At 40.8% G+C, this 25,793-nt stretch overlaps 1 protein-coding gene across 1 annotated transcript in view; it reads left to right on the top strand.

Annotated features, from left to right (window-relative positions):
• si:ch211-140l13.3 (centromere protein J) overlaps positions 1 to 25,793 on the top strand; it is a 169,064-nt gene that overhangs the window by 126,375 nt on the left and 16,896 nt on the right. The window contains exons 14-16 of the mRNA XM_059648436.1: positions 1,355 to 1,458; positions 17,662 to 17,796; positions 19,715 to 19,819. Of these exons, the coding sequence (XP_059504419.1) occupies positions 1,355 to 1,458; positions 17,662 to 17,796; positions 19,715 to 19,819 (344 nt within the window). The remainder of the gene's footprint in view (positions 1 to 1,354; positions 1,459 to 17,661; positions 17,797 to 19,714; positions 19,820 to 25,793) is intronic.

Genomic DNA, 25,793 nt, shown 5'->3' with positions numbered 1-25,793 from the left:
GAGTTTGGAAGACCTTACCATGTGGTGTTTGGCAGAAGGTTTTAGTCACAGGTTCTTAGAATTTGAGAGCTTCATTTAGCAGGAATGGGTGCTGGTGAGAGTGGGCTGTGCATCCATTCTAATTTTCCCATTAGTTTCCAATTTTGGGAGTTACTGTAGTTTTATTTACATCATACCAGTTCATTGTGCGTTTCTTTCAATGCTGAATCTGCCATTTGAATGCTGTTTGTTCACAGTATGTACAAAATGGCATCAGGAGATGGTTCTTTAATTGAAGGTTACAGTCTCCTTTTTATTTTGAACTGATTGTTTCAATGCTGAATCTACTGATGGAATTTTGGAAGTTCAGTGCTTCTTGCTTGATGTGTGCTTTGAATTTTGATTTTACGGCAGAAAGCAACCCTACTTTCATATTAAGTTAACACAGCAGGCCAGGTAGCATCGGAGGAGCAGGAAAGCTGACACTTTGGGTCAGGACCCTTTCTCAGACCCTTTTCTTGAAGAAGGGTCCTGATCCGAAACATCAGCTTTCCTGCTCTTCTAATGCTGCCTGGCCTGCTGTGTTCCTCCAGCTCCAAACTGTGTTATCTCAGGCTCCAACATTGGCAGTTCTTATTATCTTTTCATATCAAATGCCTCCTTTCCCCAGGTTTACAAATCAGCTGTTTGTTTCAAAGTTGATTTGACTGTCAGTATTTTAAAAGTCCAAGAAATTCTTCTTTAGAGGTTCAGAATTGTCAGCCACCAGCACGATCCCTGGATTTATTGGCAGTAATAATGACTTCATTAAAAAAACAAAATTTTTTTTACACTAACACAAAATACTGTATGAAGATAGAAATCTGGAATAAATGCAGAAAATTCCAGGTTTGACAGTGCTTGCAGAGAAACTAGTAGAGTTAATGGTTCAAGTCAGAGACATATCATCAGACCTAAGAAAGCAAGATCTCTTCTCTTTTTTTCAAATTAAAGCACAATAACGTAGGAGGATAATGCTGCATGAGGTATCAAGATTGTTGGATGTGGAATGAAGGCCTATTACTAGCATCGTAGCTGCAGGACAATGGATGCAGTTAATTTTAAAAATGAAAAGGTTTGACCTTATTTAGTATCCTTGTTTTTTACTCAACCTGACCCTGCAGAAAATTGAAGGGAGAGGTTGGCTCTTTCCACTCTACCACTTTAAGTACATCACAACTTTCAGGTTATAGTATTAATCCATATCTGTTAAATTTACGAGCCGCTATCCACACATTAAATTCTTGATTCATGCATGAAAATTATGTGGTAAGATGTCAATAATTTTCTCTAATTTCATTAGAAAAATGTTAATAATCTCCTCCAATTATTTTAGGTGTTCAGTCTTCAAATTCAGGTAGCTCAGAAGATAATTCCTGCATGCATTTACAAACAGCCGAGCGTGTTACCAGGTCTCAAAATAATACTCCTAAACGACAGGTAACTGAAAACATCAAACAATTAAAGATGCACTGCTCATGAATAGATTTATAGGGTTTAAAACATAAGAATTAAAATATTTATCAAAAATAATATTTTTCTGTTTATATTATTTATTTTGCTGCTGTGTACAATGTTTAATGCAGGTTTGAGGAAAACTGTCAATTTAATTTCTCTTCATAGTAAGTTTTTCTAATTCTGAACAATGGCCAGTCATTAGGTATGTTTGTGCATTCGAACTTGTGATTTTAGTGGTATGAAAAGTGTAAAATCTGGTCAATCACGAGAATGGGGATTTGTGTTGATACCTCATGTAAACGCCACCGGCTCAAACTATAAAGTCACTTGGCAAATCAGTATGGATGTTGACGGTTGTCATTGGCTTAATGGGGACTGCAGAGGGAAGACAAAATTGTTTTTGAACCAGCAACAGTGAAGGAATTCCAAGTCAGAGTTCCAAGTCAGAGTGTTATGTGACTTGGAGGGATAATGCAATTTGCATAGAAACTGATAAGACTTTTACACTAACAAACAGACTGAAAGCACAATTGACTACATTTTTGTTTTTGGAAACCATTTATAATTTAACTTGCAGAACAGATTTTTCCCTTTTCACTTTAATGCAGTCAAAAAATCTTTTAACAGTCATTTATTGCTTTATTCTTTGATTAGACATCAGATTCTCCTAAAACCCATTGGGACAATGCTACAGCTTTAAGAGTTGAATTTTGTCCTTTTTGTTATGAAGACAGGTTGAGCAGTCTGTTACCAGCCAATAAACAGCTTGTGAGGCCTTGGTAATTTTTGTTTAAAATTCGAACAATAAAAGCAGCACAAAGGAGTGGGGTCAAACTCCCACAGACCTAGGATTTTAGTTTAATGCTTTGAGGTTGCTGGTGTCTTGAAGTTGGATGTGAAAGCTATTATTCCTCTCTCTGTGATAGCTAAAAGCTGGAGTTCTTCCTGCTGCTAGAATTGCATGTGAGACAATCTATTTTACTATATTTGCCTGTGTTTATGGGTTTACTACATTGGAACTGTTAAAAACTCTATTATTCTGTTAAATTTTCCAGTAGAGTTAGGTCATCCCGATTCCTCTTTCTTTTGTATGTATTTTAACTATAGTGTAAGAATAAAGTATGCTTTGCTTCAAAGATAATAGGAAGTACAGATGCTGGAGAATCTGAGATAACAAAGTGTAGAGCTGGATGAACACAGCAGGCCAAGCAGCATCTTAGGATGCAGAAAAGCTGATGTTTTGGGCCTAGAGTCTTCTTCAGAAATGGGGGAGGGGGAGAGGGTTCTGAAATAAATAGGGAGAAAGGGGGAGGCAGATCAAAGATGGATAGAGGAGAAGATAGGTGGAGAGGAAACAGACAAGTTAAAGAGGTGGGGATGGAGCCAGTAGAGATGAGTGTAGGTGGGGAGGTAGGTAGGGGATAGGTCAGTCCAGGAAGGACAGACATGTCAAGGGGTCAGGATGAGTTTAGTAGGTCAGAAATGGGGGTGCGGCTTGAGGAGGGAGGAGGGGATAGGTGAGAAGAAAAACAGGTTAGGGAGACGGGGATCAGCTGGGCTGGTTTTGGGAGGCAGTAGGGGGAGGGGAGATTTTGAACCTTGTGAAATTCACATTGATACCATTGGGCTGCAGGGTGCCCAAGCAGAATGTGAGTTGCTGTTCCTGCAACCTTCGGGTGGCATTGTTGTGGCACTGCAGGAGTCCCAAGATGGACATGTCGTCGAAGGAATGGGAGGGGAAGTTGGCTCAGGAAATTTGACATGTCCGTACTCCCCCTCCCATTCCTTCGATGACAAATCCATCTTGGGACTCCTGCAGTGCCACAACAATGCCACCCGAAGGTTGCAGGAATAGCAACTCACATTCCGCTTGGGCACCCTGCAGCCCAATGGTATCAATGTGAATTTCACAAGCTTCAAAATCTCCCCTCCCCCTACTGCATCTCAAAACCAGCCCAGCTTGTCCCCAGCTTGTCCCCACAAATTCTGGGAGTCCTGCCACCATTTCTAACAATGGCAGTCTTCACAGTGCAGAGTAAGATTCATACAGCGAATCCACACCCTACACTCCTGACTTGGCTGACTAGGCATCTCGTAAGACCCTGCAGGTTTTGGGGAGTCAGGCCATCCTGTTCAAAGTTTGTGTACGAGTGGAATCATGGATGATAGTCTGGATTCATGAACTTTCTAAAGTTAAAAATGTCTAACCTATGGTCCTTTCTGCCATGCCCCATAAACTATTAATTGGCTACTTTAAAACATGAATTGACCCAAGATAAGATGCCCAACTACTCCCTACAACTGGTAAAGTTTGTGAAGATAGATAGGTCATGGCCATATCAGGACACTCAGTTTTATGCCTCCGGCCTGCACCTGGAGGGAAGGGATTTACAAAATTCCACACAGCACCAAAATTGTCGAGGAGATGCTTTCTGTCCAAACTCTGAACTTCATATCACCCACTGCACACCCTCCACTCCCCATTGGTAGCTAGTATTGGCTCTAGAAGGCTCGTGATGTCATGGAATCAGGCTGACCCCATCCAGCCACGTCTTGCTATTATCTGTTGTATCTCTTTTTCCACTGAGACTATTGATTGTAAAATTGTGTAGAAGAAGCCCTATTTTTCTGAGTCAAAAACAGAAATTGCTGGAAAATCTCAGCAGGTCTGATAGTATTTGTGGCGAGAAATCAGAGTCAACGTTTTAGATCCAGCGACCCTTCTTCAGAACAGATGCTGCCAGACCTGCTGAGATTTTCTAGCTATTTCTATTTTTGTTTCTGATTTCTAGCATCTGCGGTTCTTTCATGTTTTGTCTACTATTTTTCTGAGTGATGCATCACACAGCTGAAGAACTGTGAGATAGGTGTGTGAAGATTGTAATAGTTCAGTGTAGTGGATATCAGTTATTTTGTAAACAGATCGGGAGTTTAAAAGAAATGTTATCACTATTATCACCACTTTTCCATAAATATATTGTGATTCATATTTGCACTTTTTTTTCATGCAGTTGTTTGTGGGGATTGACTTTCCAGGCCCACATTGGTAAAATTTCAATATGAGAAAGGGTTTACTTTACATACTCTTAGATGTGGAGGAACTCTTGCAATGCAAGCACATTTACGAACATATAAGCTATGTAGAAATTGGAAAGGATAAAGAGATAATTCAATTAGCAATGACTTAACGACAAAACAACCACTAGATACCAGTTATCAACATCCTTGCATTTCAGGTGGAGTCCAAAAGCCCAAATTGGAGTTAGCAGTCTGGAATATCCTTGGGGGGGATGGATTGATGGACTATCCAGCAGTTGAGGAGTTACAGGCAATTTGTTCCTAAAAATCTCTTCAAAAGCTTTCTGAGGAAGTTCTGCTGAAATGTAACATTTCCTTCACTTTTTGACAAAAGGAAGTTTCACTTGGAAAATGCCCAAACTTAGGTTGTTGAATGTTTTTAACAGGCCACTGGATTTTTCTTTGCAGCTCAGAGTTCACACCATAGATTTGGTTGGTAGATGTAGTATAGAACAGTTCTGACCCCTTAAATTGTCTGCTATTAAAAATTGTACCGTTCGAAAGGCAGTTGGGTAGACTTTTGTGGGAGTCATGTGATCATGCCTGCTGTGAAGGAAAAACAGTTACCATCAAGACAAACTCTACTGCAGATAACTAACTGAGTATGGCCCATCCCAGGGATAAGTGGGAAGATTTTAAAACATCTTCATGTCAGATGGCTGTAATTTCTAAGTCTAATGCATTGGGGTTTCCTTAGAGAACATTATTTCTGTAGCAAATTATATCAAAATAGTTATCATTTCAGGCCCATTGGGAACTACCTGGGTTATTGATTGCCTGACTGACATTGACCTTGGGGATGCTTCCAGAACGTTTTTGCTATGTCCAGTTACCTGTTTACATCAACCATCTTTATTGGACTTTTTCAAAGTTATTAAATATGTATAGATATATATATATATTCACTTTTATTCATTTGTGGCAGGGTAATGTTTAAGTCATGATGTAGGTGGTAATGGTGGTAGAGTTAACAAGAAGCATCTTTATGATAGCCAGTAATATAGATACTTCTGTGCTTTCCTTATCCCCTTTCCACAGGTAAAGAAAAGCTCTCTCCCTCCCTATCCTCTCTACAGGGCCCCCGCCGATAAATCGGAGAACATGGGCACCCTCAGTCTTCCATGTTGAGACATTTTTACATTCCCAGTTACCACAGTTCACATATGCGGCAGAAGTGAGTGAATGTAGTTCCAGGAAAATTGCATCTAATCAGTGCTCAAGTGCTAAGACTCTATTTGATGGAACTCACTGATGGTAACACCACTGAATGCCAAGGGGTGTTGATTGGATTTTCTCTAATGGGAGATGGCTATTACCTAGCATTTATGTGGTGTGAATGTTACTTGCTGCTTTTCAGTCCAAGCCTGGATATTGTTCATCCTACCTACCAAGAAATGATCTGATCTGGGTGGCCATTGTCCTGCAAGATGACTTTAATGCATCCTATTTCAGCAACAAGTTTGCTTGATGAACAAATGACATAGGCACTACTTCACTGCTAAGGTTTTTGATAAGACTGATCTTACAGTGAACAGAGCTGTAGAAATTCTGTCATGTATGATTGATGAAGGTGGGTTTGTAGTGGACAGTAGTAGAGAACCTCTGGCCAATTTCTGAACTCGGACATTGTGGAACAAGAGCTCATTTGCAAAATAAGATATGTAAGGAAATTCTTACATTTCACTGTGGATTCAAAAATAACAAACACACAATCCACATATCAGAAATATGCACAGGATAGAAGGTGAGGTGCCACTGCATGAGTTTGTCATGGAATTCAGCAAAGATATTTGCAAGAGCTGGGTCAATTGGGGATCCTGTGACAGTACCATCTATTTAGACACATATGGTGTCATTAAAACAGAATTCAATTGCTCAAGTCACTGTTTGCAAGTTCACTGAATATCGATTCACACAATGGTGATGGTTTTAAATTCCCATGACCTAGTGCTGCAATGTAATTTTCTGTGACTTCCCTTGCTCAGTAAATTGGTGACTTGGTGAACTGATTACCATCAGTACGTAAGACCCGTATGATCTTTGCAAATGTGAAAAAAATGCTTCACTGTGGATGTGGAGCTGCTCAAAACTGATTGTAGCAATTCACCCAAATATTTGGCTAGTTCATGTTGTGCAGAATTGGCCATAGGTAAGGTAGAGCACAGAGGGACATTACTCTTGTGTGTCTCAGGCACATGCAAGGATACAGTGAACATTGCGTTTCAGTCATCATTATCTGGTGGACGCTCCATGACATTGCCTTTAGCAATCAGAGAGGCTCGGCAACCATTGGCTACTCACCTGTCACACAGTATAAATGTTGCTTTCCCTTTAATTCAATATCATTGTCAGTCTGTCAAAATATGTGGTTGGGTAACTGCCTCAACTTGGGATATTTTAAATAAGAATCTTTACAAAGTGCACACATTTATTATTTTTTTTTCCCAATTGAAATCAAAGCTATTTAGGTTTGGATTTTTATACAATACTTTCCTGAACTATATGTTTAATTTTATTGATTAATGAGCTTTCATTAATCAATTAGTAGTCTGAGCAGGAGAGTTGCTCATGGGGACTAAAGTGGCCCATTAGGTTGTCTAAGTGCATAGCCTGCACATGTGAAATCTGTGCAAAGCTTTGCATTAGGGGCATTAATTCACAGATTTGACCCAATGTTCTCAGCTTTCTAAAAATCTATTCCCTGTTTGTACCTTCTCTTCACCCATGCTACCTATCTTCAAAATTACCCAGGATACTTTTCTATTTTTGACAGAATCTAAACACAGAACATGTTCTTGTCTTCATTTTATTTCATCCTAAGTTCCAATTTTTCTCTTTTTTAGTGTAATTTTTCCACTTCATTCTCTGGGTTTCTCTCATTTCAATTCAAGCGTGTGAATAAGCTGTAATATGTCCTTATAATGAAAAAATACACAGGCAACAATAAATTGTTTTAAATTTAACTTACCCTGAATCACATATGAAGCAATTATTATTCTGTTTTCAGTCACCCTACCTTTTTATGTATAAGCCTGGCTGTTGAATTTCTTCTGCTTCTATAAAATTCAAATTTATTTATCCTAAAAACACCCACAGCCATATTTTTGCTAATGTGGTAAGTGGATCAACTTGGGGAATTTCCCAACATGACAGACTTGTTTCAATTTAAAAGACACTGTAGTGCATCTTTAATTGGGGGCAGGGCAAAGCAGAGTAGGGCCTACTGACACTAGAAGCAAATTGTAGGTGGCCGCATGTCAAAGTGGGCTTGTGAGAATGTCCAGATTGGTTCTCTGAAACGTTGTGTAAGTTTTATTGAAAACAATTAGGTGCTCTTGCTATATACATTTTCACCTCTCTCACCCATGCTACTTCAATGTTCCTCCAGGAATTCATTAGCGTTTGGGTATAAATAATTGAAGTCAACTGTGTATCATCTGCAACATGGAGCTTTGGAGAAAAATATCAGACTCTCAAAATAATGGTTAAGGTGTACTGTCACAAATACTCACAGGACTGGGACAAAGGATGATGTTTCTCACGATTTGCGACCAGTCATTCCGCAAATGAATCTAATGGATTTAGTCCAATTGATTTGGATCATGATCATGAGATTAGCAATCCATTAAAATTGAGATGTTTTTTAACCAAAACAATGAAACTGTTGAATTGCATGGATAGTAGGAATTGCCGATGCTGGAGAATCTGTGATAACAAAGTGTAGAGCTGGATGAATGCAGCAGGCCAAGCAGCATCAGAGGAGCCGGAAGCTGACGTTTCGGGTTGAGACTCTTCTTCAGAAATGGTGGAGGGGAAGGGGATTCCGAAATAAATAGGGAGAGAGGGGGAGGCACATAGAAGATGGATAAAGGAGAAGATTGGTGGAGAGGGGACAAACAGGCCAAACAGGCCAAAGAGTCGGGGTTGGAGCCAGTAAAAGTGAAAGTAGGAGGGGCGTTAGGGAGGGGAAAGGTCAGTCCAGGGAGGACGGACAGGTTGAGGGGGTGGGATGAGGTTAGTGGGAGGAGATGGGGGTGGGGCTTGAGGCGGGAGGAATGTGTAGGGAGGCGCGGACAAGCTGGGCTGGTTTTGGGATGTGGTCAGGGGAAGGGAGATTTTGAAGCTTGTGAAGTCCACATTGATACTCTTGGACTGCAGGGTTCCCAAGTGAAATATGAGATGCTGTTCCTGCAGCTTTCGCGTGGCATCATTGTGGCAATGCAGGAGGCCCAGAATGGACATGTCATCCAAGGAGTGGGAGGGGGAGTTGAAATGGTTCGCAACTGGGAGGTATAGTTGTTTGTTGCAAACTGAGCGTAGGTGTTCCACAAAGCTGTCCACAAGCCTACGCTTAATTTCCCCAATGTAGAGGAGGCCACAATGGGAACAGTGGATACAGTATACCTCAATAGCAGATGGGCAGGTGAACATCTGTTTGATGTGGAAGGTCTTCTTAGGGCCTGGGATGGGTGTGACGGGAGAAGTACAGGGGCAGGTGTAGCACTTGCTCCGGTTGCAGGGAAAAGTGCTGGAGGTGGTGTGGCTGGAGGGAAGTGTGAAGTGGACAAGGGAGTCACGGAGAGAGTTGTCCCTCAGGAAAGCAGATAAGGGTGGGGATTTTATTTTATGATCCGGTTCTGTAGGCAGGGACTCAGAAAGGCAATGTGGCTATAGTACCTGGTTTGCTTTAGGATGTGGTCAAGCAGTTTCAGGGCCGAAGAGATTACAAGAGGGTTGCAGTGGAAGTGGTATACACTGAGGTTTTTCCGGAGGGAGAAGGTAACTTCTTTAAGGTGGGCATACATAGAAGAGACTTTGCAGTGCAGTTGAAATTGTTACAGAGATAGTAGGAACTGCCGATGGTTGAGAATCTGAGATAACAAGGTGTATAGCTGGATGAACACAGCAGGCCAAGTAGCATCAGAGGAGCAGGGAAGCTGACATTTGGGTCGAGACCTTTCTTCAGAAATGTGGGTGGGGAAGGGGACTCTGAAATTTTTAATTTTATGATCTTTATCTGCTTTCCGGAGGTACCACTCTCTCCGTGACTCCCTTGTCCACTGGAAAACCACTTGATTGAGCCTAGTCAAAACAGCTGGAGTTTAGCAGTATTGTTAGTTCCCAAAAGAGGATGGATCACCTTGATTCCAATTAGATTATGGAAAAATAAATATAGTTACGAAAACTAGCTAATTTCCAACACCACGATTAGAAGACAGTACTAATGAAATTGGCATTCCCTTCTAAGATTGATTTATTGAAGGGGAACTGGTAAGTGTCATTAATATCAAGATCTAATAAAATATCACCAAACAGGATATGTCATTTGGACCATAGAGTGCCCCAACTACATTCTAGATGCTTATGAATTAAGTTGTAGCTATGGTTCATAACTATAAAGGAGAAGATAGGTGGAGAAGGGACAGACAGGTCAAAGAGTCGAGGTTGGAGCCAGTAAAGGTGAAAGTAGGTGGGGAGTTAGGGAGGGGAAAGGTCAGTCCAGGGAGGATGGACAGGTCGAGGGGGGCGGGATGAGGTTAGTGGAGGAAAACACCAGGTGTCATTCAGACTGGTGGCCTGTGACCAGTGGTGTACCACAAGGATCGGTTCTGGGTCCACTACTTTTTGTTATTTATATCAATGACTTGGATGTGAAGATAGAAGGTACGAATAATAAGCTTGCAGATGACACCAAAATTGATGATGTAGTGGATAGTGAGGAAAGTTATCATGAGTGCATTCAGCACATGGGCCAATGGGCTGAGGAGTAGTAGGTTGAATATATTACAGATAAATGTGAGGTGTTGCATTTTGGTAAGGCAAATCAAGGCAGGACTTATACAGTTAATGGTAAGGTCTTGAGGAGTATCGCCAAACAAAGAGACCTTGCAGTGCAAGTACATATTTCTTTGAAAGTGGAGTCGCAGGCAAACAGGCTGGTGAAGAAGGTGTGGGGCTGGATGAACACAGCAGGCCAAGCAGCATCTTAGGAGCACAAAAGCTGACGTTTTTCTGATGAGAAGCTTTTCTGATGAAGGGTCCAGGCCCGAAACGTCAGCTTTTGTGCTCCTAAGATGCTGCTTGGCCTGCTGTGTTCATCCAGCCGCATACTTTGTTATCTTGGATTCTCCAGCATCTGCAGTTCCCACTATCTCTGGTGAGGAAGGTGTTTGGCATGCTTTCCTTCATTAGTTAGTGTACTGAATGTAGAAGTTGGGATGCCATGTTACAGCTATACAAAACATTGGTGAGGCCTCTTTTGGAATATTGCACACAATTCTGGTCTCTCCACTATAAGAAAAATGCTGTTCCTCCTGCAGGATGTGGGAGGTAAGAGTCAATAGCAATGACTCTGCTGATTTCACCTGTGGGAAATGCACCCAGCTTGAGCTCCTCAACAACCCTGTTAGGGAGCTGGAGCTGGAGCTGGAGCTGGATGAATACAGAATCATTCGGGAGGCTGAGGTGGTGATAGAAACGAGCTACAGGGACATAGTTCCCCCTGAGAATGAAGGAAATTGGGTGACAGTAAGGAAAGGGATGGGTAGGAAACAGTCAGTGCAGGGATCCCCTGTGATTGTTCCCCATAACAATAAATATACTGTTTTTAATACTGTTGCGGGGGACGACCTACCAGTGGTAGGCCACAAGGACCGGGTCTCTGGTACAGGGTCTGGCACTGTGGCTCAGAGGGGAAGGGGGGAGAATAGCAGAGCAACTGTGATGGGGGATTCAATAGTTAGAGGCACAGACAGGCGGTTCTGTGAACACGAACAAGACAAATGGATGGTACGATGGATCCCAGATGCCAGGGTCCGTGACATCTGGGATCGTGTCTTCAAGATCTTTAAGGTGGAAGGTGAGCAACCAGCCGCCTTGGTACACATCGGTACCAATGACATAGGTAGGAAAAGGACAGAGAATGCGAAAAACAGGTACAGGGAGTTAGGATGGAAGCTGAAGTCCGGGATAACCAGGGTTGTTGTCCCTTGATTTCTACTAGTGCCACATTGATAACAAGTTAAGAAATAGGGAGAGAGTGCAACTAAACACACGGCTATAGGGCTGGTGTAGCAGGAAGGGCTTCCAGTATGTGGGTAAGTGGAGCACACTCTGGGGAAGGTGGGACCTGTACAGAAAAGACACATTGCACCTGAACCAGAAGGGCACAAATATCCTGGGAGGGAGGTTTGCTTGAGCTATACAGGATGGTTTAAACTAGATTGGCAGGGGCTTGGGAACCGGATTTGTAATTCAGAAGATGAGGTATTCCGCCTTCCAACAGACACAACAGGGAGTGAGGTTGTTAATAAAGAAATGTGTTCGATGGAGCGTAACTGTGGACACAGGGATGGTTAGACGTGTATATAATTCAATGCTATAGAAGTATCATAAATAAGGCGGATGAACTCAGAGCATGGGTCAGTACTTGGAACTACGATGTTGTGGCCATTGAAACATGGGTAAGTCAGGGACAGGAATGGTTACTGGAAGTTACGGGATTTAGATGCTTTAAAGACAATAGGGAGGGTGGTAAAAGAGGCGGTGGAGTTGCATTGCTAGTCCAGTCCAGTATAGCAGCTATTGAAAGGCAGTTCGAGAATTATCTGTCTACAGAATCAGTTTGGGTTGAGATCAGAAACAAGAAAGGAGCAGTCACTTTATTGGGTTTTTTTTAACAGACCCCCTATTAGTTGCAGAGAAGTGGAGGACCGGATTGTGAGGCAGATATTGGAAAGATGTAGAATTCATAGAGTTGTAGTCCTGGGTGACTTCAACTTTCTGAAAATTGATCAGAAAATTTTTAGTTGTAATAATTTAGATGGAACAGATTTTGTCCAGTGCATTCAGGAAGGATAGAGTATGGAGATAGACCAGCACGAGGAGAGGCCACTTTGGATTTGGTGCTTGGCAACGAACCGGGCCAAGTGTCATTCCTGTTGGTAGGAGAGCATTTAGGCAGTAGCGATCACAACACTGTTACTTTTACAATCATCATGGAAAAGGATTGGTACTTTCCTGCTCCTAAGATACTGCTTGGACTGCTGTGTTCATCCAGCTCTATACTTTGTTATCTTACATACAGCAGGGTAAGGTTTATAACTGGGGGAAGAGTAATTATTACTCCATTAATCAAGAACCGGATAAATTAAAATGGAAACAAATGCTGTCAGGGAAGAGCACTATAGAAATGAGGAGGTTCTTCAAGGAATATCCACTGCATGTGCTCAATATGCCCCTAGCAGTCAGGGAAGATGCAGCTGAGTGAGGGAGCCTTACTTCTCAGGAGAGGACGAATGACTAGTTAAGACGATGAAGGATGCTTGCGTAAGGTTTAGGAAACAAGGATTGGAAAAGGCTCTAGAAGGATACAAGCCGGCCAGGAAGGAGCTGAAGAAAGGGCTTAGGAGAGCTGTAAGGGGGCATGAGAAAACTTTGGCAGATAGGATCAAGGAAAACCCCAAGACCTTTTACACGTACATGAGGAATAAGAGAATGACCAGAGAAAGGGTAGGGTCAATCAAGAATTGTAAAGGGAATTTGTGTCCAGAGCCTAAAGAGATAGAAGAGATCCTTAATGAGGGACCTAGTGTAGGTGAGGACAGCGTGAAACAGGCTGGTAGGCTAGAGGAGGTGGATGTTAGTAGGGAACACGTACTGAGAGTTTTGAGGAACTTGATGATAGATAAGTCCTCCGGGTCTAATAAGATTTATCCAAGGATTCTATGGGAAATGAGGGAAGAGATCGCAGGGCCTTTGGCAAAGATCTTTTTGTCCTCATTGTCCGCAGGTATAGTGCCGGAAGATTGGAGAATGGCAAACATCATTCCGTTGTTCAAAAAAGAGAATAGGGATAGCCCCAGAAATTACAGGCCAGTTTGTCTTATTTCAGTGGTGGGCAAATTATTGGAAAGGGCTCTGAGAGATAGGATTTACGATCACTTGGATAGGCACAGTTTGATACGTGATAGTCAGCATGGATTTGTGAGAGGTAGATCATGCCTCACAAACCTTATTGAATTCTTTGAAGAGGTGACCAAACACATGGATGAAAATAGAGCAGTGGATGTGGTATACATGTATTTAAGTAAGGTGTTTGATAAGGTTCCCCATGGAGTTCATGCAGAAAGTAAGGAGGCATGGGGTGGGGGTAATGCAGCAGAATGGATTCAGAATTGGCTGATCCTTAGAAGACAAAGGGTGGTACTGGACAGAAAATATTCAACATGGTGCTCAGTTACAATTGGTGTACCACAAGGATCTGTTCTGTGTCCTCTTCTATTTGTGATTTTTGTGAATGATTTGGATGTAGGAGTGGAAAGGTGGATTAGTAGGTTCGCGGACAATACAGAGGTGGGTTGAGTTACAAATAGTGCGGAGGACTGTCCTAGGCTACAAAGGGACATTGATAGAATGCAGAGCTGGGCTGAGAAGTGGCAGATGGAGTTTAACTCTGAAAAGTATAAGGTGATTCATTTTGGAAGGATAAATTTGAAGGCAGAATACAAGGTTAACGGAAAGGTTCTTGGCAGTGTGGAGGAGCAGTGGGATCTTGGGGTTCATGTCCACAGTTCCCTGAAAGCTGCCACCCAGGTTGATAGAGTTATTAAGAAGGTGTATGTTGTGTTAGTTTTCATTAAAAGAGGGATTGAGTTCAAGAGCTGCGAAGTTATGCTCCAGCTATACAAAAGCCTGGTTTGGCCACAGTTGGAGTATTGTATCCAGTTCTGGTCACCTCATTGCAGGAAGGATGTGGAAGTGTGGGAAAACTTGCAGAGGAGATTTACCAGGATCTTGCCTGCAATGGAGGGAAGTTCTTACGAGGAAAGGTTGACAGAGCTAGGGCTTTTCTCGAAGGATGAGAGGTGACTTGATAGAGGTATACAAACTGATCAGAGGTAGAGATAGAGTGGATAGCCAGAGACTTTTTCTGAGGGTGGAGGTAGCTATTACGAGGGGAATACTAGTGGAGGTGGATATAGGGTAGATGTCAGAGGTAAGTTCTTTACTCAGAGAATGGTCAGGGCGTGGAATGCATTGCCAGAGAGGGTTGTGGAGTCCGCCTCATTAGGGGCATTTAAACGGTCATTAGATAGGCATATGGATGATGTTATAAGGTAACAGTGGAGGTTAGATAGACTTTCGTTTTAGGGTAAAAGTTTGGCACAACATTGTGGGCCAAAGGGCCTATGCTGTGCTGTACAGTTCTATGTTCTAAACTTGAGAGGATACAGAAAAGATATACAAGGATGCTTCAAGGGTTAGAGGGTTTGAGGTATAGGGAGAGCTAAATAGGCTGGGACTTTTTTTCTCTGGAGCATCAGAAGCTGAAAGGTTACTTTCTAGAGGTTTATAAAATCATGATAGGCATGGATAGGATGACTAGCCAAGGTCTTTTTCCTGGGGTAGGGGGGTCCAAAACTGAAGAGGGCATAGGTTTAAGGTGAGAGGGGAAAGATTTAAAAGGGATCTGAGGGGCAATTTCTTTATGCAGAGGGTGGTGCATGTATAGAACGAGCTGCCAAAAGAGGTGGTGGAGGCGGGTAGAATTACGACATTTAAAGGGCATCTGGATTGGTGCATGATTAGGAAGGGTTTAGAGGAGTATGGGCCAAATCGGACTAGATCAGTTTAGGATATCTGATCGGCATGGACGAGTGGACTGAAGGGTCTGATATTATGCTTTGTAACTCTATGTAGTTTATTTACATGATGTTGTGCTATATAGCGACACACAGGAATAGCATGTTAGATGAGTAGAAGACCTGTTTAAGCATCACAGTTGGCTGGTTTAGTAATAACTTTGCCAAAAATAAATTTGGAGAAGAAGAAGTATCTTACCTCAGATATATTGTAGGATGAGGACAAGCGCTGCCAGACAGCAAAAGTGATATAATAGAATTTCTTGTTCCTAAAACTAATTGAAAACTCATGAGATTTGTAGAAATTTATGTATTTTACCATATATTTGTGCATAATATTAGCACAATGGATTTAAGTTCAACAAATTTGTTAAAGAAATAAGCAAAAGTGGTAAGGTCAGCACAATGCCAAGCAGCTTTTGAGAAGCTGAACGGAACCTTAATGAATGATCCAGTGTTGGTGACCTTTGATTTTTCCAGACCTTTAAAAATGGTAATGGCTTGGGGATGTGTTTAGTATTATTCTCGAATGATGAGTTTGGTCATTTTCTTTCCCTTTGCATAGTTTCAATTTTTAGCCTGATGCAAAGTCACAGTGAACCCACCCCAGGCAGTGGTTTCCAACCTCCAGCTCTACCTGTCAACTAGCCCATAGACATCCAGATCCACTTCTTGATAACTCTCCCCCAAAACACCCTAGCCTCCCCAAGTCCCTACCCAAACCACAGACAAACTTTCATTTGCCCCCCTCCCCTGCCCACCCACTGGCCTTTGAATTAATTGTACAAAGTGTAATCATACAGTGATCTTCACTTGAAGCCAGTGTGATACTGACCATGGATCAAACTCACTCCCATAAGACCCCATTCCCACACAAGCTTTACCTTATCCCTCCTCCTTTCACAACTGCCATTCCCCCATCTGGCCCTGGAGCCCTGACTCCTAGTCAATAGGATCCTAAGGATCTGTCCTGCAGCAATATCTCCCTCCCTTTCTTTCCCCCCCAACCCACTTTCTTCTTAGTAGTTCTGGAATGACCTGATGGGTTTAACTGCAGCACACCCTCTTTGAGCCACCTAACTAGAACAGATCTGGACATGAAGTAACCAGATCCCTGACTGGTGCCTGTACATCTCCTGACTGCATTATCCCTTCCCCTGGACTGTCCGCTATGGAGCCATGGCAATTAGAGTGACCCACTCCCTGGATTGCAGAGACACAGACCCCTCACCAAGTACACCCGACCATGATATTTGACTATGACCAATTCCCTAGACTGATATTGGAAGATACATTTGACTTACTGGGCCGGGACTCCCTTACTGATGGATCTCTGTGGACTTTGGTGAGGACTATTTCCTTGAGACTTTTCAGCCCCATGTTCAAGTGTACAGCACAGCACAATATTCAACATGAGGTCTTTATTGAAGTGAACTTAACTTGTCTGTCTAAAGTTTGCATCATGGTAGATGGCACATGATTTTGGCAGAATGGAAAGAACATTGATTTGTGTATGAATTTATTTCAATGCAATGCACTGATGGGAGCTTTGCACAAGAAGCCTGAGTTTCAGTATGAAATGAGTCTAATGTATTTAGATGCATGTTCTCGGCATGCAATTATAGGCCACTGACTTCACATGGTACAACCCTGAGACCTAACAATCTTGGGGATGACGCCTGGGCAGCAAGTTTGGTTGGCAGCAAGGAATAGAAACAGCATCAGAAGTCAGAATTTTACTTTCCTGTTTGGCTGAAACACAGATTGCTTGCAGATATTTGGGGTAGATACAGTCATGAAATAAGAGGCTTCTCTATCAGAGATTGAAGGTTTTATTTATTAGTCTAAATGTTTAACCCATTAAGCTTTCAAGGAGCATTATCACTTTACTTTTATAACTCCACAGTTTAAATTATAAGACTTAAACTTGTAAAAAATGTAGAAATATTTTTCCTTTAAAATGAATGTGAATTTCTAATGGTGGGATTGGACACTGGAAGCTTGCATGGAACATTATATTAGCCTGAAACTGGAATTTGAAGCAGAAATGACTGTAACAAAAATAGAAGGATGCCTACACCACTGCATATTGTTCCTACTACCATGATGTTACATTCTTCCATTTTTCTAGCACTGTACAGTAGTAGAAATTGAACAAAGGCACAACTTGCTGATTCAGCAGTTGTTACTTCTGTATCATATGTACTCGTGTTTGAAATTTTTTTTGGTAACCAAGAGTATTTTAGACTCATTATTTATTTGTCTGAAGTTCATAAATTGTTGTGGCTTTGATTGTTCAGTTCTATCTGCATCATAATAAATTAAAAGCAAACCAAATATTACTGATTAAATAGATAACCCATGATTAAACAGAAGTGATGTGCTTCTGTAATGCCAGCATTGAACAAGTATATTTTTGTACAGAATTGTTTTTTATTAATTATTTTATACATTGTTAACACAGATACAAGAAACACGAACTTTAAATCAGAACTCAGCAGTCAGATCGCAAGAGAGACCTTCTTCAGGCTGCAGGAGTCGCAGTGCAACCCCAAGAGGAAAAAAGACTCCACTGGATAGTTTTGAACTTGAACAGAAGGTTTGCATATTTTAATGTCACTGTTAAATCTCCTATTTTTTTCAATGACAGCCCGAGTTGGGGGCGGATTCCTGGTAACCTTTGTTTGTTTAGTTACCATCGTACAGCACAAGGACACAAGAAAGCACACAGGCTTCAGAATGTAACAAAGTGTGGAGCTGGATGAACACAGCCGGCCCAGCAGCATCTTAGGAGCAAAAAGCTGACGACTCAAGCCTAGACCCTTCATCTGTAAGGGCCAGGGCCCGCTACGTCAGTTTTTGTGCTCCTAGGATGCTGCTTGGCCTGCTGTGTTCATCCAGCTCCACACTTTGTTATCTTGGATTCTCCAGCATCTGCAGTTTCCATTATCTCAGGCTTCAGAATGTCTTGTCTTATACATTTTAACTTTGAGTGCACATGCCACCCTTGATTATTATTGGTCAGCAGAGTCAAGTTGTCACTGTCTGATTGGCTCTCTTGTACTGCATCTTAACTGAGATGGACAGACTTGTGGCCAAATCACAGCCTTCACAATGTTCTTGAAGTTTTTCACAATGGTTACTGTCCGAGTGATATTTGCCAGAATTGCTAAATAATTAGAACTGGAATTTTAAATTTCTCATCACAGGAAAACCAAAAGAATATTGACTTTTAATCAGTTCCAATAAAGTTATGTGGTTTAGCATATTCCAATTCACATACCAGTGTCTTAAGGGAACGAAAAAAAGACAGAGAGACTTTTCGTGCCACACTTGCTGAACTAATTGTTATCCATTTGCGATCTAGTTTGAATCCTTTTATGAACTAATTTGGATCTATAATTATTGATTAAACAGCTAATTAGTATGACATAGTCAAATGTGCTATTGTTTAAATGTTGTTATCTTGTGTGTCAACTGCAAACATTAATTGTTTTGTCTATGGCTTACAGAGTTGAATCAAATGTCAAATGTTATTATCCAATGTGTTAGCTGCAAATGTTCTATGCCTTTAGAGTTACTATTGTTCAAATGCTGTTAAATGTTTTATTAAAATCTTCTTTTGTGTCATTTGCAACCTCGAGAAAACGTTTTGTCAGCAATAGTTGTGGGCAGCCCTAACAACCATTTTGTGTATGGGCTGCTCTAAAAGCCATTTTGTACCACTCAGTTACGGGCAATCCTTACAGTCAGTGTTGTTGGTTTCCTTAATAAACTATGTATTTGACTTTGATTCAGTCTGGAGTATGAAACTAAACATTAGCCAGGCGCAGCAAGGTGTGCCAAAAAGTGACATTTCTGAGTGTAAATATGTTTTTGTCAAATTAGGTCAGAATAAAATTCCCTCCATATTTTGTTCATTTACTTGCTTAAAACAGAGCACCTTTTGAAGATGGAAAATATAACTGCTCAAGCTTCAGCACATTTTGTTTCATAATGTAAAAGCAGTATATTGAAGGGAGATTGTAATCAATTGTTCTTGTGCAAATACATACTTACACTTTTAAAAATCTCTGTGTGATGTGTAAGTCCCATTAATAAGATGATGTCAGCATTATTATAGTAAAAATAACTCAACAGATTATTGTAAAAAGATCACATTGGTTTTACCTAGAACTTATTCATTTTTTTTCTAATTACTTTGTAGTATACCATGATCTCATTGATAACCTTTGAATATCCAAAATATGGTTTCATTATCCACATAGTAAAAACAGAACACTGCAGATAATCTACTTGTATGAAAATGGTATGAATCAGGAGGAGAGACAAAGAACAGCCATTCAGTAATGTGTTTCCAGTGTCCACCAATTTGATTTCACTTATGTGATCTTCCTTTAAAGCCATAACCTAGCTATAGCTTTATTTCAGGATTCCTCTATAATTGTTGTCTTTTAATATTCAACCACAGTTCTTTATCTTCAACTAGCTATAAGAAATTATTTTCAATTTTTCAGGTTTCACGGCCAAGCTCTATTTTATCAAGAAGAGATTCTACTTACTTTAAGAGGAAAGTTACATACGATAATGTCAGAGAAGAAATTCAGTACCCAGATGGCAAGGTAAAAGGTCAATAAAAATATATTAAATACAGTATTTGTGAGAAAGAAATATTTGGTACTTAATATTTTGTATTTATTGGTGCAATTAATTCTTACTTTTTAATCAAAATATTTAAATTAATTTAGAATAATTTGTTGCGAAAATGATCAATCACTGTAAAGGTGGAATACTACTGTCACAAACAAAGCTGCACTGAAATCTTTCCTGAGTTCTCTCGGCTGCATTTGTCGCTTCTTTGGCTGGATTTACAAAAAGAGTACTGCATAGCTTCATACAAAGGAGAGGGAAATGGCTGTACTTTGGAGTAGGAGCAGACCATTCAGTTTCTTGAACGTGTTCAAAGGTTCAATTAGATCAAACTCTACCATGACTCCTTTTACTTGCCTTAGCTCCACACTCCATTCATTATCTAGCAAAAATGTCTGGATCATAAATTGTTATCAATTGTGCTTTTTTTTACCTCTGGGAGGAATCATCCTTTTGTACTATGCTTTGTATTACCTTGTGTTCCTTAACTTCTCTCCTGAATGATCTTGTTTCTTATTTTAATGTGTGTTCTTTTGTTAAGAACATCGCCACCTGCAGGAACAAAACTTATATCAATCTACCCTTTTAATTCTGTAAAAAATTTTTAAATGGTAACAATCTTACCAGAATTGTACATAGTCTAACAAGGGTTTTGTGCTGTTATAGCAGTTTCCCTTTCTTTACATTCTAGCCTTCTACTACAAGAAATAATGTAATGAAACAATTAAGAGAGGTGGACTGATTCCTTTTTCCACTTGTCTTCTGGTTGCAACAGAGTTTGAATAAAAAAAAGATGCTGTTGATAATTTTCATCTTGCGCTAATTAGGACAATTTGCAAGAATACTAATATAAAGGTAAAACAACATTCATACTATACGAGAGGAGATGTACTGATTGGGTGACAAACAAACTCTTCTTGATAAAGGTATACCATGGAGAATGCAGCAAATAGGTGATGATTGGCAGTTAACAACCATGCTTCACTATCAATCTCCTGTTTTGAATTCTCTAATTCTGGAAGTAGTGGAATAGATTTTGCCTTCTCTGTTAAGGGCTGTACAAAAGGAGCAAGAGGGTAACTAGAGAAAGAGTTAGCCCCACTCAAGGACAAAGGAGGTAAGTTATGTGAGGAGTCAGAGAAAATGAGTGAGATTCTTTATAAGTAAGTACTTTGTAAGTACTTTGTGTCGGTATTCACCGAGGAGACGGACATGACGGATGTTGAGGTTAGGGCTAGATGTTTGATTACTCTAGGTCAAATCGGCATAAGGAGGTGTGTTGTGTTTAGTATTCTAAAAGGTGTTAGGGTGGACAAATCCCTATGTCCAGATGGGATCTATCCCAGGTTACTGAGGGAAGTGAGAGAGGAAATAGCTGGAGCCTTAACAGAAATCTTTGCAACATCCTTGAGCATGGGTGAGGTCGTGGAGGACTGGAGAATTGCTACTGTTGTCCCCTTGTTTAAGAAGGTTTGCAAGGATAATCCAGGTAATTATAGACCGGTGAGCCTGATGTCAGTGGTAGAGAAGCTGCTGGAGAAGATATTGAGGGATAGGATCTATTTACATATGGAAGAAAATGTGCTTTTTAGTGATAGGCCAGCATGGTTTTGTGCAGGGAAGGTCATGACCAACTTGATAGAATTTTTTGAGGAAGCGACAAAGTTGACAGATGAGGGAAGGGCTGTGGATGTCATATACATGGCTTTCAGTAAGGCATTTGATAAGGTTCCTCATGGTAGGCTGATGGAGAAAGTGAAGTCACATGGGGTCCAGGGTGTACTAGCTAGATGGATAGAGAACCGGCTGGACAACAGAAGACAGAGTTGTAATGGAAGGGAGTTTCTCAAAATGGAGAACAGTGACCAGTGGTGTTCCACAGGGATCAGTGTTGGGATCACTGTTGTTCGTGATATACATAAATGATCTGGAGGAAAGTATAGATCGTCTGATTAGCAAATTTGCAGATGACACTAAGATTGGTGGAGTAGCAGATAGTGAAGGGGACTGTCGGAGAATGCAGCAGAATATAGGTAGATTGGAGAGTTGGGTGGAGAAATGGCAGATGGAGTTCAATCTAGGCAAATGTGAGGTGATGCATTTTGGAAGATCCAATTCAAGAGTGACTGTATGGCAAATGGAAAAGCCCTGGGGAAAATTGATGCACTGAGAGATCTGGGTGTTCAGGTCCATTGTACCATGAAGGTGTCCACGCAGGTTGATAGAGTGGTCAAGAAGGCATATGGCATCCTTTCATTCATCGGACGGGGCATTGAGTACAAGAGTTTGCAGGTCATGTTACAGTTGTTTAGGACTTTAGTTATACCACATTTGAAATATTGCGTACAGTTCTGGTCGCCACATTACCAAAAGGATGCGGATGCTTTGGAGAGGATGCAGAGGAGGTTCACCAGGATGTTGCCTGGTATGGAGGGCACTAGCTATGAAAAGAGGTTGAGTAGATTAGGATTGTTTACATTAGAAAGACGGAGGTTGAGGGGGGACCTGATTGAGGACTACAAAATCATGAGAGGTATAGACAAGGTAGATAGCAGGAAGCTTTTTCTCAGAGTAAGAGACTCAATCACCAGGGGTCACGATTTCAAGGTGAGAGGAGAAAAGTTTAGGGGAGATTTGCCTGGAAAGTTCTTTAGGCAGAGGGTGGTGGGTGCCTGCAACGCATTGCCAGCGGAGGTGGTAGAGGCAGGCACAATAGCATCATTTAAGATGGATCTAGACAGATACATGAATGGGCAGGGATAGAGGGATACAGATCCTTGGAAAATAGGCGACAGGTTTAGATGGAGGATCTGGATCGGCGCAGGTTTGGAGGGCCAAAGGGCCTGTTCCTGCGCTGTAATTTTCTTTATTCTTTATTGTTCTTTGACACAACATCAATGATGATAGGCTCTTCCAGGACTTTTTCACCTTACAAACCAAGATGAGATTGCTTTCAGAGAAAGAGGGAGAAAGGCAAATATTGTTATCCCTCTGACAAGTTTTCTCTATCTGTGTTCAGAGTAAGTTTTATTTTCACCCATAAACTGGGTCATGTGATTTCTCTCTGAAAATGTCTCTATTCAAGTAAGTAGTTCTTTGCAACACTAAAATTTTTTTTGTTAATGTATCCAAGTTTTTGTTTCTTTGCAAAACTATTCTTTTCAAGAAGTTCAAGATATCTATATGTTCAGTTAACGATGTCATTAACTAATATCTCAGATAACATTTCCTCATTACAGTAGCATTTAATGGGCCATTTCGTTTAGTGAACCTGATCACTGTATTTGATTGATTGATGTATATCCCTAATTGCCTTTATGCTGTCACTGTTTCTAACTTTTTGTTGTTTAAAAATAACTCAAAATCACCCATTTACACTACATTATAAAGCTATTAACAGTGTCATTGGTTAACTTGGATTTAAGCTTTTTATTGCATTATTCAAGTCATGCGTAGATGTGGGGAACGGTTGAGGCCCAGCACTGATTATTTTGAGATACCACCTCCTTCCAAATAGAGCTCATGCCTAATACTCCTCCATGTTGTCTTGCACTGCATAGTTAATGTAATATCACAGTAATGACTTGCTTCCTATTTCATGAACATTACGTAGAACTTTACTGCATGCATTCTGCAATGCCATATATTGACACCATAGTCATTTCCAGTCTACCATGTTAGCTACACCCTCAAAAAATTAAATGAAATCTGATATATTCTACTTATCAAAAAAATATAGAAAATAGGAGTGGGAGTAGGCCATTGGGCCCTTCGAGCATGCTGTACCATTCGATAAAATAACGAGTGATCATCCAAATCAATACCCTGTTTCTGCATTCTCCTCGTACTCTTTGATTCTTTCAACACTAAAACCTGTGACTGACTCCATCTTGAGAATCAGCTTCAATGATTTAGCCTCAAATACTTTCTATGGTGGAGAATTCCATTAGACTCACCACTCTCTGGGTGAAGACATTTCTCTTCATCTGAGTGCCAAGTGGCCAACCCTGTTATCTTAAACTGTGACAACAGGTCCTGGACTCCTCTGTAATCAGAAACACCCTTCCTGCATTTACCCTGTCTAGACCTGTTAGAGGTTTAAAGGTTTGCATGAGATTCCCCCCTCATTCCTCGAAATGCTTGTTTTAACCGATTCAATCTCTCTTCATATGTTAGTCCTGCCATCTCAGGAAGTAGTTGATAAATCTTTGTTGCTTTCCTTCCATAACCTATAATATTACAGAAAGACATTCCTACTCCTGTACTCAAACCTCTTGCTATAAAGGCCAATGTGCCATTTGCTTTCTGTATTGTCTTTTGTACCCGCATGCTTACTTTTAGCAAATGGTGTGCCACAACACCCAGGTCTCATTGCACCTTCCCCATTCCCAATCTATCACCATTTAGATAATCTCCCTTCCAGTTTTTTCTGCTAACAAAGTAGACAACCTCATTTTCCCACTCACTCAATTTATACAAATCATACTGAAATGCGTTAGCATCCTCCTCACAGTTCATTGTCCCACCTACCTATGTGTCTGCAACCTTGGACATAGTTCCTCATCTAAATCATTAATATATATTTGAGAATAGTTCAGGTCCAAACGCCAATCACTGCGGCAAGCACTTGTCTCTGTCAGTCACACAGAGAATGACCCCATTCATTCTTACCCTTTGTTGCTTGTCTGCAAACCAGTTCTTTATCCACTACCCAGCGATCCCATGTGTTTTAATTTTAAATACCAATGCCTGATGTGGGAATTTATCAAAAGCCTTCTGAAAGTCCAAATAATCCACATCGACTAGGCTCCCTTTATCAACACTACAAGTTACACCCTTGAAAAATTCCAGTAGATTTGTTGAGCATGATTTCCCTGTTGTAAATCCATGCTGACTTTGTCCGATCCTGTCACTGTTTTCCAAGTGATCTGCTTTTACATCTTTTAGAAAAAAAACAGTGTATCACAGGAACAGGACCTTTGGTCCATCAAGACACTGCCAACACCTGATGCCTTTGTAAACTGAAAATCTTTTGCCTCTACATGGTCCATATCCCTCTATTCCTTGTCTATTCATTTATGTGTCAAAATGTATCTTAAACATTGCTGTTGTATCTGCCTCCACCATCTCCTCTACAGTGCTTTTACCACCCTCTGTGTAAAAAGCTTGCTTCTCACATCTCCTTTAGACATAAGAGATAACAAGGTGCAGAGTTGGATGAATACAGCAGGCCAAGCAGCATCAGAGGAGCAGGAAAGCTGACGTTTCAGGTCGGGACCCTTCTTTAGAAATTTCTTGAGGATTTTCTGAAGAAGTGTCCTGACCCAAAGTGTCAATGTTCCTGCTTCGCCGATGCTACCTGGCCTGCTGTGCTCCTCCAGCTCAATACTGTGCTATCTCTGACTCCAGCTGGCAGTTCTTGCTATCTCATGGATAGTCAGAGTCTTTTTCACCTTTTAGAATGGAGTCCAGCATTTTCCCAATGTCAAGTACTACCAATGTCAGGCTGACCTGCCTATAATTTCTTGTTTTCTCTTTACCTCCCTTTTTAAATAGTGGGGTTACATTAACTATGCTAAGATCCATAGAAATTCTTCCTGAGTCCAGAATCTTGATAAATGGCCTAATTTATGGTCTAATGTTTTCATCTTGCAGTCATCAGGACTGAAACATAAGAAAACCAACTTTAGAAAGGAAGCAACAGTTACTGAGCACCAGGAGAGACTACTGTTTGGGTTGACCTGGTGATGCATCACAAGCTGTTAATTGAATTGGTTACTAAATGTTAATCATTTGTAACTTCATATCCAAGATGAGTAGAATGCACAATAGTATAAGTTTCACATATAGTCTTTTTGAAAGAATGAATCCGTTAGGCGAAGTGGTTTTTATCATATTTCATACGAACATTCTTATGTGTTTCATTACAAATCTACATATATTATA

Source organism: Stegostoma tigrinum, chromosome 9 (assembly GCF_030684315.1).
Source record: "Stegostoma tigrinum isolate sSteTig4 chromosome 9, sSteTig4.hap1, whole genome shotgun sequence".
Classification (NCBI taxonomy): domain Eukaryota; kingdom Metazoa; phylum Chordata; class Chondrichthyes; order Orectolobiformes; family Stegostomatidae; genus Stegostoma; species Stegostoma tigrinum.
The sequence above is the reverse complement of the archived record's forward strand: the minus strand, read 5'-3'. Positions and strand labels throughout refer to the sequence as shown.